This window comes from Pinus tabuliformis, chromosome 9 (assembly GCF_031772625.1).
Source record: "Pinus tabuliformis cultivar Carrire ecotype Pingquan chromosome 9, CPIR1, whole genome shotgun sequence".
In the NCBI taxonomy this organism is placed as follows: domain Eukaryota; kingdom Viridiplantae; phylum Streptophyta; class Pinopsida; order Pinales; family Pinaceae; genus Pinus; species Pinus tabuliformis.
In genome coordinates, this window is record NC_142307.1 from 838,900,317 (window position 1) to 838,918,601 (window position 18,285).

Here is an 18,285-nt window from a genome sequence, read left to right on the forward strand (position 1 = left end):
GAATTTTTTAGAAATGCCAATTGGGTGAATGTTGACCAATGGTGGACTAGTGGAGATCGTGCTTGGATATATAAAGGATAAGTTGTATATTACATGTTTGGACATACCAATAATACAAATTGACCACTCTCACCCAAATCAACCATTCCCCAAAATGATTTTAATTTGTACTCCCACAAGTAGGGAATTTGAAAGAAATTAGTCATTTGTCCACTTTCAGAATACTAATATTTTTTCCAATGTTGCACGACTCGTACTCATATAAGACTTGTCACAGCATTGACTCGTTGACTCGTATAAGACTTGTCACGACATTGACTCTTCGATTCGTATAACACTCATCACGTCATTGACTTGTTGGTCGTATAAGACTCGTCATGACATTGACTTGTCGACCCGTATAAGACTCGGGAACGACCCTTATAAGACTCGTATAAGACTCTTCAAAAGACAAAAAACGTTAAAATATGGTAAATTTTAAGCACAAAAAAAGAAACTAACGACAATTCCAATCCTTATAAGTTATAAAAACCACAATATATGCCATAATTCATAACACCATCTCATATCTATAAAAGTACAACATAACATATTCAATTTTTGTAAGCAAAACATTTAGATACTGAATAAGAAAAGGACTCATGATTCCATAATTAAAATAAAAAATGTCAACAAGTTCAAAATTTAAATACATATGTTATAAATGATAAATGATTGTCTCATAATTTCATCACAATCTTGAGTCTCATCATTCATGGACGACTACGTCTACAGTAAGCCCTCGTGGAGCTAGTGCTAACATTGGAACGCTGAAGCAACTGTGAGGTAGGTGTATTTGGAGTCTCCATTTGAGATGGCAAACTACAGAGATCCTCTGTCTCTTCATCAAGCCAACTCAAATTAGAGGACTCCTCCACAACCCAATCAAACTCTAAATCAATAGTATTCAATAAAATTGGATCTGTATCCTTTGGTTGCACTTGTTTTGTGAGCATTTGAAGGTTGTAGTAGATGAAAACCAACGTCCCCAACCTCTCATGCTCCAACTTGTTTCTCTTTACAAGAAGAAGCACTCCAGGGTTGACTTAGAACTCTGATGGTGAATTCTTGTAATTGTGGTGCCTCAGTGCCACAATCTATCCACCAATGAGCTGTAAAAAAATAACAACAAAGATTATCAGTTTGCAATGGCATACATATGAAAGAGAACTAGCAAAATTACAAGCTAAATTCTAACAATTTGTACTTACAAGGCATTTTCTTGTCCTTGAGACATTGGCTTGAGTTGAATCCAAACATGCCAGATGCTTCCTTGTACATATCTCGTTGTATGTTGATTTGTCTTGAATATCTTGATTCGAGAACATCTTCTCAATGCATATCATGACATCTCCCATCACCTCAGGATCTCTTTGAATGCTAGACCCCTCATTGTAGAATAAGCTCAGATTGAGATATGCTCCTGCTGCATGCAATGGTGAATGTAGTTTCCTGTCTCACCTAAAATCAATAATTTGCCATATAGGGAGATATTTAGATTCATTTTCCTTATAGAATGTCTTGATGGCCTCTTTGGCCCTGTCCATGCCCTCATAAATATATCCCATTGCAAGTTTCTCTCCATCCATCAATCTCAAGACTTTCACAAGGGCTCAGTGAAGCTGACAATCTCAGTGACTTTGTCCCACAAACTATCACCAAAGACAGATGCTTTCACAGACAATGCTTCTGGTTTGTGCTATCTTTCCAAAATACCCATTGTTGGCTACAAAACATTCTTGTCAAAGCTTGGTACTCATACAAAAGGCTGTGGAGGGAAAGAAAGTTTGTAGCAAACTGTGTGACAGCTGGGTGACTAAGCTCACCCTGTGTGAATTCCCTCATAAGGTTCAACACGCAATAAATATACTTGGTAATTTGCTTGCATTCTTGCCCAACATCTTGCACCCACTCCAACTTCCCAATGTCCTCTAGCATCAAGTCTATGCAATGGGCAGCGCATGGACTCCGAAAAATGGTGGGATATTTGGCACAAAGCAACCTTCCAGCTGCCACATAATTTGTTGCATTGTCCATGATTATTTGGACAACATTTGTAACCCCAACTTCCTCCACCACATCAGCGAATAGTGAAAAAATCAAATGTGCATCTTTTACATTTGTAGATGCATCAATGGATTTTAGGAACATGGTTCCTTTAGGGCAAGCTACAACAAAATTTATTATTGTTCTACCCTTCTGATTTGTCCACCCATCAGACATAATTGTACAACCTGTAAATTTCCATGAGCTTTTAATGCTTTCCAATTGTTCCTTGACACACTCAAGCTCCTCATCTAGCTCTTCCCCCCTAAGTGAATTATAAGATGGGGCTTTGTATCCAGGGCCAGCACTTGCAGTGGCATCCGCCATGGGCTAATAAAAATAAGACTTTGCATAATTGAATGAAAGACTGTTATGGTACCAAAACCTCCTCATTGCCATATGTGCCTCCTTTCTCTTCTTTTCATTAAAACTATCCAAGGTTGGTTGAGATCCTGGGGTTGTACGAGGACTGAAGAAAGAAGAGGTTATACTCTTGTTTGCCACAACACTTGAAGAGGAGTTACCAATACCTGGACTTTGAATCTGTGTTTCACTCTGAGATGAAGATCTACATATCCCAACAATCTCATCCTTCCTTTTTGCGCTTTTAGAACTTTCTTCTTTAATGGATTCCAAAGCAGCTGCCATTTCAGTAGTGACTTCATCAGGGTAATTTTAATTTTTGACATCATCCCACACCATACCCAGGAATTCTGGCTAGGTGGTATTTCAGCCTTTTTATGCATTGCACTTGACATGGTGATCATTACCGGCAATGATTCGTTGACCATGTGCCCATGCCAGAGCACGAGACTTTCTAGAACCATTTGGTGGCATGGTGACAAAATTTGGAAGAAAAAAATTTAATTTTTTTGGGGTTTTGATTTAATTTTTTTTTTTTTTTTTTAATTTATTTATTTTTTTTTCCTATTTTTTTTATTAAATTTATAATTTGCAAATTTTTTTGGCCTTGTGGTTGGGTTTCTCAGCTACACAAGGCCACTGTGTGGCTGAGAAACTCAGCCACAGGCCCAAACATAAAAAAAGAGATTGCAAAAAAAAAAAAAAAAAAAAAAAAAAAACTAAATTGAATACAAAAAAATTACATGGAAAACATTCAAACAAGGTTCATGAAGCCTACCTAAAGCTGGGTCTGATCTGATGAAGCCTCCTTTAGCCTCCTCCAAGAGCTCCTTCATTGTGCAATGGAGTCACTCAACACTCATACAAATTAGCCAAACACTCAAATGACAAGTGAATGACAAATGGAAGGGAGAGAGGTGCTTATAAAGCATTTTCTTCCCTCCAATTTCCCTTTCCCTCCACCTCATTTCCAAAAACGAAAAAAGAAAAATTGAACAAATTGTGTCTTTTGAGGCTCGACAGGTTCTATAGGAGTCCGATACGGGTCTTATAGAATACCCACAGGTCTTATATGTGTAGACGGGTTCTATAAGATACCCGCTGAGTCCGGGTCTTAAATGCGGGTTCTATGCGAGTGACCCGGCTCAATATAGAACCCGCCAAGAGCTGCGGGTACTCAATGGAATTATGAATTGACCAAGGGACCATGAACCATTGCTTTGCTTTATGCTTGTTTGGGAAGAAATGTATAAAAGTTTTGGCATTGGGAAGTGTGGGTTTTGGGTTTAATGGAGATCCAGCACAATCACAATAGGGGTTATGGACAAAATTCAAGGTAGATGATTGGCTTGTGTTGAAGCATTTTTGTGCTCATCTTCTCTATGAATTATATAAAGTGACTTTTTCAAGGATTTATGTTTTCAGTTCAGACTTTTTGATTAATGTTTTGCTAAGTCTTCCTCTTAGAGCCTTAGGTTTTACCCTTTTCTAAGATCATTAGGTTGGCAAAGTCCTTATATTTTGGGCTTTTCATTGCTCAATATTACAAAGCCTGGGCTAATGCACAACTCTCAAATATGATGTGACATTAATAGCGATATCTTATTGATTGGAGGTATACAATTGTTGTCATCAGATATTTTGGTTGTTTGCATGGGGAGGGTGTCTATTCAAAGATGGGCACAAGTCCCTGTGCTTCATTGTAAAGACTGAATCCCTTGTTAAAGAAGTTAAAGAGTCCTTACCGAAACTGTAAAGATTACTGAAACTGTGAGCTGTATTAATTGATTTGATGGAATACTTACCTGACCTGCTACGGCTGTTGCGATGATCTGCTGCAGAACTTCTCTCGTTACCGAATGACCAAACCACCTAGCCGAACCGAGTATACCTGGATACTCAATCCAGTATGCCTCTCAACCGGAGCATACCGTTCCCCCGTGCCCAGAGACTTCAAAACAAGTAAGGCTCAAGCTCAATAGTTCCGAATTATAAGCAGTATGGATAATTTCCTCTCCTTCAAAACCCTCCTTCGTCCTTCAACAGCCCTCGGTTCAGTTTTCCCACTCACAGTCAATCCCATCTTTTTCCCCCGAGACATAGAACACCCCCCCTCCTTTATAGCAGAGGTTCCTCTCTCTCTGGCATCAACTCACCGCCTTTATGAAAGGATAAGATTATGTAAGGCGGTGACCGCTTGTTCAGATATTTGTCTTTAATAGAATCAGATCTTCATATATCGAATGGTGTCACAATCACTTTAATTATGACAGATGGTACTTTATTTTTAAATAATATAAAAACATGATGATTTTAAATATTACATATTACTTTATGTCTTATAAAATATCAAGTTTAATCATAAGGTTTATGGGTTTAGTCTTATTAGTACACAATTTGGGTTATATATGTAGACATATGAATAAGCTCAACTATATTTCTTACTGAGTGTATATTTATTCTATTTACGAGAATTAGGTATTTAATTTACCCCGTGATAATTAATTCATTTATCTTATATTTAGACATTCTCCATGAATAGTCGATATATAATCGATGTATATATATATATATACTTATACTAGTGCATTGTATATGATGCATGCATATGTAGCTATCACATGCATGCCTCACATGCATGCTAATATTGCTATGTTGTTCGGGATTTGAGATGGGTTGTTACATACACCCCTCCTTCAAAAGAACTTCGTCCCGAAGTTAAGGGTTTATAAAGTATATTGATAATTCCTTTAAGGTATGTAAGGATTGTATTACGTGATTGAATTTTCATTTATGTTCTTGAGGACACTTTAAAATTTGAGATTTTGAACGCTGATAGATTTCCAAATTTAATAGTCATGCCTTTCCCAAACCAGGTTCCCAAGCTATTCTAAAATCATCCTATCCTTCCTAATCTCTTCCGCTCCCATCCTATCCGTCCTCTACTGGAGTATGCCATGGCGTCAGCTATACTGACCTAACCATGCATAAACTCTAAGGATGGCAGCGTCGACTATATCGACCTGATTTCCCAGTAGGCATCCGGCAATCATCATCACACGTCTAGGGGAGCGTGACTCGCACAATCCTCCCATGACCCCAGGTTTTAGAGGATAAACGGTGGGCAACACCTCCACCCCTCCCAGTAGAATCAGGGTTAATACCCTTTCATGGAATCTCTTTGAGCCTTAATTGTTCTGAAGTTTCTGTCATCACGTGGTCATTTGGTAACGGATTTTATCTGCAATCATAAACACTTGTCCATGCATTTATAACATGTGCATTAATATTTTCAAACAAAACACCTAGCATATGTATATTTCATACATGTCATTTAAAGTATAACATACCTTGCCATAATCTATTCATGTCATTAGCTTTCATATTTACAATATAATCATTCTTTCGTGTATTGCTTGTGCATAAAACTCATGACTTTAAATTGCTAACTGACACTTGATATTGATCTTACGAGCACATATCGTTATGTTCCAAACTTTCATTGATCTGCATGTGTTTGCTCAGTAACAACTAACTGGGTTATTGTCTTACTTGGTAACGAAATGCATCATATGGACAGTCATTAGCAAGGACAAATCTCAATTCCTTCTTTTTACAATAATGTTTATTTGGTGTATTCTTTTATATATGACTGTTTGAAATACCTAGCTCAAAGTATGGTATGCAACACATTTTGGGAACATATTTTGTACTCAACATTTCTTTTAACAACAATACACCGAACATTGCTCTATGTTTAAATGGTAGTACTCTTTCAATACCATGGCCCTTTAGGTTGAATTTATGCTCGTGGAACCTTTGCTCAGGTTGTATTCATCACTTATCTTATTGCTAAATTAGGTCGGAATGTTGCGTAGTATCCGATCCTATTGACTGTTTCACTACCAAGGACTTGATATTCATGCCAAGTGAACTACTGTTTCCAGATCTTTTGCCAGCGCACATTCCAGGGTCCGAACTTAAGTTCTATGCATTATACCAGTTATTTTTATGCCTCTATATAAATGAGTTAATGACTGATGCAATTCTTAGTTAGTTCCTCATCACACGGTGTTTAATAGCAGTGTCTTCCTTGTTGAATAATTGTGAATGGTATATATATATTTTCTGAAGTAAAACTATTAAGAAAACAGCTTACAGAAGTTTTCATACGAACTTGAAGAAAGGTCTCATAGAGGAACTTTATACAAACTCAATTATCAAGGAGGAATATCTACGTGGTTGTAGTAGAGTAGAATTATCATCACATCTCAGCGAAATATTTTAGAGATTGAAATGTCCCGAACATTAACTATAGGAGCCAATATAAAAGACTGTATTAACTGTAATCAATTGCACCAGCAGTAGAATGTGTGAGGTTTAAGGTTTATGAGATGGTTCTGTTCATGAGTGAGGTAGGCATGTAACAACAGAACTAGCCTTCAAACAATTGTTAAAGATGATCCTAAATTGCATTAATCCAACAGTGAAGAATATATCATTACAGAGCACCATTGATTATAAAAGGCGAGAGCAGATTCTAATCATTCAACAACTTGTGGTTCCTATGCAAGATAGAAGAAGGCCGCTGGAGGAGTGAGTCCTCTAGTAATTATAAAGGAGGATGACTAAACAGAATGAATATCTAGAAGTTTGTAAGAATATAAACATCATTACCACTTGTTTGTTACTGGAGCATAATAATAAAACGAATTCATCCAAGCAAAATTTACAATTACAAGAGACTAATAATAAAAGCATAATATCAAAATTTCCAAGAAAGTACTTATCTCTAGAGAATACGTCAACTCCTTTTCGTTCAACTCTTCAAGGAGTTAATCTCGTCCATATTATCAAGGAATTTCACAGCATCAAGGGAGTCCATATCATCATCGGCAGGAAAGGCCAGTTTGTATCATCAGGTGGAATATCCTTCAACCACTCTAGGTCAATGGTGCCAATGTCTGTGTGAAGCATCTCAAGAAACCGTTTTATTCTCCCTGCAAGAACATTGTTCATCCCTCGGTCCTTGATGGCATCTGCAGTATCTTCAAGATCCGTATATCTGACTGCATCCCAATTCACAGCATCCTTGGTATTTGAGTCCCTTTCTCTTTTAATCTACAATCTTCTACATTTATATTCTTCGTTATAGTTTCCCAATCAAATTTGTTCTTTCTACAGTTTCCGTCAATGTGATAATGGTTTATGTGATTGCTTTTGCAAATGAAATGGAACTGTTAATTGGGAAAATATGGAACATCGAAGTAATTGTCCTAACAAAGAACATAACTAACATTAACAGAATGCCTATCATAGAGATATGTTATAACTTGGATCATCACTAATATAGTTGAAATTGAGGTATATAAGAGGAAAGGTCGAACTCGATATATAAACTTCAGAATGATAGAAGTTTCATGGTAGCATGATCTTGATTGCAACCTACAGAGATGCCCTTGCCAACCAATAGATCTTTCCAGAAAATGCCTCAGATTTAAAATGCCACAAAGATTATAACTTGGCTACAGAGGTAGATACGAGCTCATCAGAGACTTTGGTTATTGGATCCAAGGGACTTGATTTTGATTGCAGAGATTCAAGAGAACCCATACCACGACTTCTTGATATCGATTCTTCTTACTCATATATATTTGGACCATACCTTAGAGAGGTTAAATCATTGATGATCTTTATAATTATGATGATGATAAAGAATCCTTCTATCGTGTGTTATTTTTTGACTCTTCGTATTCTAATATTTTTGGAGTACTATTGGTTGATATGGTTTCAATATAAGCATCTTTTGTTTTTCGATGTTGATCGGATTTGTATTGGTTCCTTTGTCTAAGGTCTGGGTTTTACATCTAATGACTTCTGTATTTCAACAGGGTCGATCATTTTTTCTTTATCAACCACTGATTTCTAGCTCATAAATTCTTCCAGATTTTCCTATTGTGACCTATTTTCACTTTTCAACTTCTTAATTTTTGTGATCAACTATTGACAATGATTTTTAACACGAGAAATTTTTTTCATCTCTGTTTGTGAGAACCATGTCCAAGTCCTTTTGCATCTTTTGTATTGACTTTTGAATATCCTGAAGAATTACCTTTAAGATATCCTAAAGGTCTTCATTGTAACATTCTGCAATATATCTTATTCTTCTTATAGAAGAACGACAGAAACTTCTTCATGTTTAGGAGGAAGGTCCTGTTAACTTCATCTTGTGTATATTAATGAACTTTTCAGCTGTCCACAGCTCGTGTAAATTGCAGATTTGATTTCCACCCAGGTATGCTGTTCATAAATTGTAATTCACAGATATATAGCTCATTTGAAAAAGCAAAGGGTAATATGATAAGTGATCTGACAGTATACTGCTGTTATAATTGCTGCAAAAGTTAGTTTTAACTTTTCAGATCTGGTTTATGCATGTCAATATTGCCCTAAAGGACTGAATCTTGTCAAGCCACATTTGTATCTTTTCTACTTTGATTGCCTAGAAGATTGGGTGGTTCAAGGATTGAAATACTGTTCAATTTCCACTTTTGTTTTGCTGCATATTTCATAACAACCCTGAGACTTAAAATTCACAGGGTTAAAATACAAGAAACCACTAATTCAGCAATCAAATTTCTGAATTCCAAATTCTGAGAAATTTTCATACTTTTAGGGTGTTTCTAACGCTGCCATCCCACTTGAAATACTCTGGGCTTGTCATGAAACCATAACACAAACCTAATAATGAACACTCAAAAAGTGGCTTCCCAAACAATGCAATGTGTCCTCTATCATCTATGTCCTCATGAATCATTTAATTTAAAAATAAAAATACTTTAATCAATCCATTACATGTTTCCTTTATCATATTAAAATAACCAAATGTCTATCACCTTTAGTAAATGATGGGAGCAACTAACCAACTATGCTATGAGCCCGCATACTTATATGTCTAGATGGTCCTTACAAAAGATTCATCAAACTCAATGAACGGTAACATGAGCCTCACCTTAGTGATTGGGGTCTTCAATTATATATGGTTGCTAATATCAATTTATTAGGGATTATAGCCAAAACCTTCCTGGAGGGTAATACTTGTAGAGGTGACCACAGTGACGAACAGGTTGATAGATTGGTGTGAATCCAAATTTCCTGTAAGAACTTCCTTATAACCTACATTTTGGGAGAGCGAGAGGTGCCCGAAATCTGTTTGGAATACTATCACTTCGTTTGAAACATCCTGATGAATACTTGAAAATAGGTCATGATTCATGAAGAGAGCACTTCAAAAATCACTCTATCACCAGTCCTTTCTATGTAACTCACACTCATCTCTAAAATCAGTCTGTTGTAAGCTCTACCTTTACCACATGAACAAGATTTCCTTGAAAGCTTCCTTGAAGAATTAATTATTTAAAAATGAGAAAGCCCGACTCAGGATGCAACAAGCAGAAATTACACAAGATGTAGCATATCTCTAAAGTAGCTTCGGACCTCAACTTGCAAGAACTTTAAATCATCTTTTTGAGTTAACATTACCTCCGGATAGTTTTCACCATCTACCTTCTGTATTTCCATTATTAGATCTCTAGAAGCCTTGCACAAGTTCTTCAGACCCACGCCATTTACATCCAAGATTACAGTCGACGAGTCTATATGCCTTCTTGTCGATATTGAACAAGCAGGAAATCTCAGGTTCATATTTTTCTCCAACTCTTGCACATGATACTTCAAATATCTTTCCAGAGTTGTGATCTTTTCAATTGTATCGACACCGTAGTCCTTGCGCCACTGCAACATCTTTTCCCATATTTCTTTTGCTTTAACAATATCAAATTTCCTTGCATGTAAAAACCGTAAGAGATTATGGTAATCATCATACTTCTCTGGAAGTAGATTCTCTTCCAAAAGGAACTTCCGAAATAACTGAACAATCTCATCTTCTTTTGGATCACGTATATCTTCAATAATAAGTCCGCTATCAACTGCTCTGTGGTGTTTCTTCTTCATTGAATTGCGTAACTTTGTGGAGGCAACCATAACAGCCTTAATCCCTTTTCTGGAAGGATTCTTCTGTAGTCTCTCATCTCACCAATTGAACGCAGAAGGGAAACTCGTCCGCTGCTCATTTGTTGGCACCAACATCGTATATACAGATTTTGGGAGCTGGAACACCCCGACAGTATCGAGCTTTTGCGTAGGGTTTGTTCTTAATCTAGCAATAAAACTTACGCCTGTGATTCACTGAAATATCGATTAATAGTTTGAATCATATGCCTCCCCTGCTTTTCCAAAACTTTTATGTCGGCGTATAATGACTCATAAGCCCACGGGGCACGTAATTCTTTACGCGTCCAATAACTACCAAACTCACGCTTTAAGTTAACACGCAATCGTTAGCTGGCATCGGACAACTCCGCCGACTGCGACTTCAGTCAATCGGTGCTGCCGCCTGGAGAAACTCGTCCCTGCTTCGATAAAATGAATGCGATCATAAATTCGATCCTAGCTCAAGAATGCCTCCGCCCCAGTTGGTCATTCAGAAGCTCGGCCCCTATCGTGACAATGAGTTCCGCCCAGCAGCGCAACATTTTCCTTCATTACTACCTTGCAACTACAACGATGTTTATAACTCTCGCACCATATTCGTAGCCTCTGCGCACTAGGTAACACTCCATCGATGTCGAGTTGACCCAGACTGTCAGCGGCTTTACCTCTATGCGCACAGTTACTTAACGCGGTGACGGCAGAACCGGAATTGGTGAATGACGGCGGTGACAAAGGAGTCAAATTTCTCTGCGACGACATTTCGATCCGGGCAAGCGCACATCTGCGGGCCTTGAAATACACAACGTCGAGAAGGAGTGCATTCATTGGCTCTGATTGCGACGTCGGAAGAGTTTGTTGATTTGTGGATAAATTCTCGCTACCAGATCTTCTGAGTTTAGGCCTTGCAGATTTCGTAGAGCGTATTCACAGATTGGATGAGGGTAACATCATTGGCAGGATCATTGACATAAGTAGAGTCCCTTGTACTCTGTGATAGTAGTGATAATTTCCTCTACCGGAATAAAACAAAGTTGTTTAATGCGTATCCATCTCTTCTTCCTGAGTATTTTCCTCTGTTTCTAAAGCTGATTGTATGGAATGGAGGGACGCGGTGAACAGATATATGTAAAGTACAGTGAAAAAATAAACATACTACTACCATAAAAATCCAATAGTTTCTATTATCAGACAGCATCTAACAGAAAGAAGCCCTCTTTGAACATTAAGGAGAGAGGAGCATTGAAGAGAGGAATAAATACACAGCAGGGTATATGGGCAGTCCAGTTCAATTTTTAAACCTTAATAAAAGTATAAGGTTGATATAACTTCTCTGGATTTAGAATATAACAGTTTGGGGATAATTTATAATCCGAACTTAGACAATTATCAGTGAAATACCTAAAAGCCAAGCTATTTTAAGCATCTTAACACTATGAGTAAATAGGTCATATGCTACTAAAGGCTATATAATATATGATAGTTTTTGGCTACATGGAAATCGTTATCAATGACAAAGATGCAGGATGAGAATAAGTATACCAAGATTTAGAAAGTATTTAAATGATATCAACAAGAAAACACTGCTGCCCAGTAACCGATGCCTTTTCACGATTAAAAGCACAGTTTTGCAAGCTTCTCTTAACATCCCTTACTGTGATGTGAGTGGAATATACCACTCCAACAAGCTGCATTTTACATTTAGCTTTTCATGCACACTGATTATGCATGCATATTTATTATGCTTGTTCAAGAGTTATATATTGGCAGCTTCATTTAATTAGTTTGAAGTTTTGAACCAGGAGTGAGACCATCTGAAAACTATATCTATATCTAATCTATCATTTACATATACTTGCTTCAGCTAGAAACACAACCAGTTGTCAATGCTAACAAAATTCTTAAAAGAAAAAGTCATTTCACAACATGGTCACGGTGATCATGAGGTAGCAATTTTCCACGAACACAATATATTATAGAAGGTTTCTACATTCCTTTGAAAAGTTGTGATCCTACTGTAATACCCACAAGTAACGGACAAGGATTTTAGTGTCCTGTCATAAATTATGAATCTTGTTTATGATACTTTGAGTTCAATCTAAGTATAATTCCAAGGGCACACAGAATGTCTCACCTGCTGAAATAAAACAAGGCCTCCGGCTAACAGAAGAATAACAAGCTAGGAAGCAACATTCACCTATTGGAACAAGAATTGGGTACAATAATTTCAAACCAATCGAGTTCTTCTATTTAACTCCTTCCAATACCAGAACTGTCATAAAACAATTCCAGAATTCTGAAAACTTCACTTGCATAAGCAGTCAGTGCCTTATTTTAGGAGATATAAGCTTTGGGACTGTCCTGGCACTAATTTGCATCATATTAAATTGTCTGAAACATAACTGCTGCAGCATTGTCAAGGAGATGAATTTTGCACCACCTTATTTTGATAAATTTAAATCTTTTAACAAACTTAACAGGTCCGAAAGTTGAACCAGCTCCGATACCATATGTAAAGACTGAATCCCTTGTTAAAGAAGTTAAAGAGTCCTTACCGAAACTGTAAAGATTACTGAAACTGTGAGCTGTATTAATTGATTTGATGGAATACTTACCTGACCTGCTACGACTGTTGCGATGATCTGCTGCAGAACTTCTCTCGTTACCGAATGACCAAACCACCCAGCCGAACCGAGTATACCTGGATACTCAATCCAGTATGCCTCTCAACCGGAGCATACCGTTCCCCCGTGCCCAGAGACTTCAAAACAAGTAAGGCTCAAGCTCAATAGTTCCGAATTATAAGCAGTATGGATAATTTCCTCTCCTTCAAAACTCTCCTTCGTCCTTCAACAGCCCCCGGTTCAGTTTTCCCACTCACAGTCAATACCATCTTTTTCCCCCGAGACATAGAACACCCCCCCTCCTTTATAGCAGAGGTTCCTCTCTCTCTGGCATCAGCTCACCGCCTTTATGAAAGGATAAGATTATGTAAGGCGGTGACCGCTTGTTCAGATATTTGTCTTTAATAGAATCAGATCTTCATATATCGAATGGTGTCACAATCACTTTAATTATGACAGATGGTACTTTATTTTAAATAATATAAAAACATGATGATTTTAAATATTACATATTACTTTATGTCTTATAAAATATCAAGTTTAATCATAAGGTTTATGGGTTTAGTTTTATTAGTACACAATTTGGGTTATATATGTAGACATATGAATAAGCTCAACTATATTTCTTACTGAGTGTATATTTCTTCTATTTACGAGAATTAGGTATTTAATTTACCCCGTGATAATTAATTCATTTATCTTATATTTAGACATTCTCCATGAATAGTCGATATATAATCGATGTATATATATATATATACTTATACTAGTGCATTGTATATGATGCATGCATATGTAGCTATCACATGCATGCCTCACATGCATGCTAATATTGCTATGTTGTTCGGGATTTGAGATGGGTTGTTACATTCATGTGGAAACAGTTATATCAGTGTACGATGGGGAAGTGCCACCTGTGCTCCGTGTGTCCTGCATAAGTAGGGAGGGCAGGAAATGTTCCCTGGTTTTGCTTTCCATTCCCTGAGCCATCCCCTGCTGTAGTGATGTCTGGACATCCCTTTATCCCTTTGAGGTTTGTTTAGATGCCCCTTGTGATGGGGGCAACTTTCCCCGGCTAAAAAAAAGTTTTCTGTTGTTGGAAGTTCCCAAAGTTAGACTTGGATCAGCAAAAAACTTGGCGAGGCAGAAGAGTCATGAGTGTGATTTGAATTGGGACAAAGAAATATACATTTTGGAGGTTTTATAAAAACTTTGGCAAGTTTGACTCGCGCAGACTGAGTTATAATTAGCCAACCAGAGTTAAACTTGCCCTGACCTGGAAAAAATCTTTCGGCATCCAATCCAATTCAGAGTTGTGAAGCGGAGAGAATTGTGATTCCTGTTACACAGGGCCCCAGTAATTTTTAAAGCCTGTCTTTTCACGGGAGAGCCTTTAAAAATTAAAATAAATAATTTAGTTCTATCAAATCTAGACTTACATAACTAAATTGCTTAGTGTTTTGGACCTGAAAGCTATTTAGATGAGCTGCAACTGTTCTTTCCTGAGTATGGAATTTATGCTTACTTGAGCATTTTATAATATCAGAATTATTAGAGGCTGAACTGAAAAGGGTCACTAGATTTGACAGAATTATCAATTTCTGTCAAATGTAACCTTGCATAACATTTTTTCTTTGATTCGTTGAATCCGTTGATGAATAACTAATTTATGATGTCAAACAATTTTATTTATGAATAATTATGATCTACTGGTAATAAAATAACTAACTATAAAACACTTCCTAGGGAGTCTCTTATGTCTTATACTCTGCCATCCTGTGAATATTGTGGGTTTCCAATTGTCACCTAAACTCATCCCCCCCCTGTTCCAGAACTTCGGCAGAAAATAGAGTTAAATTTTTGGGCTCGGAATGTGATTGGTCCACTATGACAATGCTAATGATGCCAATCACGAAAGGCGTCATTAGATATGCTGGCTGTTTGCATGGAGAGGTTGTGGATTCAAATATAAGAATACATCCCCGTGCTTCAGTTGGAAGCAGTTATATTTCTGTGTAGGTGTGTTGTTGAAAATGTGATGAAGAATGACACAGGTACATAACTTTTCTGTTTTTTTTTTTATGTCCACATGCATCAGTGTTAAATGCTTTTGTTGGAACATGTTTTCCTCAGTGGTGGTGGTTCACTTGCATATTGGCAATTTTTCTACCTCTTCCTTATCTAGAGAGGGCAACTCAAGAACGAATTATTTTCATGACAGATTGGACAGTGTGTTGGTGTATGGTGGAGACCTAATTTTGAGACATTGATGTATCCTTATTGTCCACCCCACATTACAAAACCAAAGGTAAGGAAATGTTTCAAGTGAATTATTATCTCCTTCACTACTGCCTTGCACTTTACAGCGTTCATGCCAAATTTGTTGAATCACCTTTCCTGCAGGAATGCAAGAAGCTTTTCCTTGTTCATCTACCCGAGAAAGAATATTTTGCAGTCCCCAGAAATCTGAAACTGGTCGCTGTTCCACTGTTTGAGCTCTACGATAATGTGCAGGTACATCGCTTGTTCGTATTAGGTGTCCAAAAATGAATGTGTACAATGTCTACAATTCTTACAGTGTGTTCATTGTTTTGGAATTAAACAAAATTGGGTTACTTGCAAGTTGGCCATCTAAAGCTACATTTTTTTTTCCTAGTTCATAATACATATACTAATGCTACAGTACTTTCTTGCAGAGTTACGGTCCGGTTATCTCAACTATTCCGCTGCAGCTGTCAAGGTTCACGTTTAACATGGTTAATGCATGAACTCCATTGAGGGCCGGTTCTTTCAATAAATTATTGAGGACTGCTTTCTTCAGGAAAAACATACTTTGTAATATGGTTGAATTACCAAGGGTCCATAAAATTTGGCACATCAATAGAGCCGGGACCTTTGCAATTGTTTGGGAACATAAGGTTTGGCCTGCGTTTTATTTATAACTTATGGTGTTTATCGTTTAGAGATACAAACTATTTCCTTATTGAATTGTGACGTGTATGTTTGCTACCTACAGTTGTCTTGTAAAAATTAGGTTGGAAAGACATGCTTACTAAGCTTAGAGAACAAATAAACTATAAATACATGATTCTGTTGGCCATCAGCATTGTTAATTTTTGGACTGGGTTCTGCTTATTCAATGTTATAAAGTTCACTTTTGTTATTGATTATGGCTCTTACTAGTGAGATTTCTAGTGGAGCAATGTTTAAACATTATAACTACAGTATAAAGTTGAGGACATTAATTGTCACAAATGGAAATGTAATGGTATTTTTCTATTGGCTACTTTTCCAATGCTTTTGTGGCTCTTGCCATAAATTTTCATCATATACTAGGAACAGGGGAAATTTTAGGGGCTTATTCAAGCTCATTTTTTTCGTTCACTATGGCTATTATCAGAAAGATCTATCTAGTGGACCAATGTTTAATATTGTAAGTACATTATAATGGCGAGGACATTCTGTCTCAAATGGAAGTGTAATGGTATGTTATTATTGGCTACCTTTCCTATGCTTGTTTGGCTCTTGCCATAATTTTTCATTGGATATTAGAATTTAGGAAAAGAATCTCTATAGTTATCATTTGGCTGGAAAATAATTTATTTTGACACCTTAGCTACTGTTGATTTTTATGCTTCTGTTGTTTTAGATTAATTACTTCGGAATCAGACGATGGGTTCCTTTATTCAGTTTGTTCAAAGCATATTTTGTTTTAGATAACTACTTCAGAATCGGAGTATGGGTTCTTCAAGCGTCCTCGTAATATTTGCATTGTAGGCAGTTCATATAGAATCTGCTGTTGGACACTTAAAAATGTGTAGCGTGTGATTGGATTGTTGGTCGGAGCTTATAGCATTTGTTGCAACGATTTTATACCTATACGAGCTTTCAAACATTATGCAAGTGTCCTTTATTCAGTTCAAGCATATTTTGTTTCAGATAACTACTACAGAATCGGAGTATGGGTTCTTCAAGTGTCCTCGTAATATTTGCATTGTAGGCAGTTCATATAGAATCTGCTGTTGAACACTTAAAATGTGTAGCATGTGATTGGATTGTTGGTCGGAGCTTATAGCATTTGTTGCAACGATTTTATACCTATACGAGCTTTCAAACATTATACAAGTGTCTTCTAATATAATTCAAAAACTACAATTTGGCTTGATTTTTAATTCTTGATCATATGCCATCTTCTATCGTTCAACTTCATATGATCACGGAAAAACATTTTTTTCATGGATGATAAATCAATGCACAATTTTCCCATATGAAAAGAACTGATTAATGCAACACGGGTATAAACCCCCTAGGCAATGGCAATTGTAAATTGGATGTTGACAAGTGAAAAATAGATTTCCTCAGGTAGGACGGCTTGTTTTTCTGTCCCATTGAAGTTGGAGATAAGTTTTGCCTGGAACATTCATTTCACAATTAATCACCAGGCCACTTGAAATTTGGAAGCACAATGGCAAGTGCTTTTCTGAGGGAATAAATGTTTCGAGATGTATGACAATTCCTCTTAGCATGGTCAAAACTGGGGTGGGGAAGCTGGTTTTCATGCATGTGTAGGATAAATAAAAAAACGAACTGGACATTTTTTTTTATTTTCGTGAATGCTTCCTTACAGTCAGCTTGCTCTCACAACCGTGCTGAGCTCCATGAAGGTCAAATCAGAATGCTCCATTTGACCATGAAAGAACGATCTCACGTTCTCAAACATAAAACTGATGTTTCGGTACGTTGTCACAAGGGGTACTAATGGTAGGGTTGGCACTAGACCCTAATTGCTAGAAACATGCCTTTGGATAATTGAACCTTGTTCGGTAGGCCTAACACACCACTATCCTCCTCCCCATTGGAATATGACTACATTGGCAAAAGTATGAGCTATGTCTGAAGGTATTGATAGATACTTTAGTTACGTAAACATCTATAATCACTTATTTCTTTCATTTATTGCCCATGGGGTTAAGACTACATTGGCAAAAGTATGAGCTATGTCTGAAGGTATTGATGAATACTTTAGTTACGTAAACATCTATAATCACTCATTTCTTTCATTTATTGTCCATGGGGTTATTATTAGTCGAGTCATACTTAGTTTTTTCGGCTGGCATTTATATGTGAATCTAGCATATTTTGAAACTAGTTGTGGGGTTATTAG

At 36.9% G+C, this 18,285-nt stretch overlaps 1 protein-coding gene across 1 annotated transcript in view; it reads left to right on the plus strand.

Moving 5' to 3' along the window:
• LOC149151402 (pre-mRNA cleavage factor Im 25 kDa subunit 2-like) overlaps nucleotides 1-16,284 on the plus strand; it is a 185,159-nt gene extending 168,875 nt beyond the window's left edge. The window contains exons 5-7 of the mRNA XM_089440327.1: nucleotides 15,343-15,429; nucleotides 15,525-15,635; nucleotides 15,818-16,284. Coding sequence (XP_089296453.1) covers nucleotides 15,343-15,429; nucleotides 15,525-15,635; nucleotides 15,818-15,889 — 270 coding nt within the window. The 3' untranslated portion in view covers nucleotides 15,890-16,284. The remainder of the gene's footprint in view (nucleotides 1-15,342; nucleotides 15,430-15,524; nucleotides 15,636-15,817) is intronic.
• Nucleotides 16,285-18,285: the final 2,001 nt, after the last annotated feature.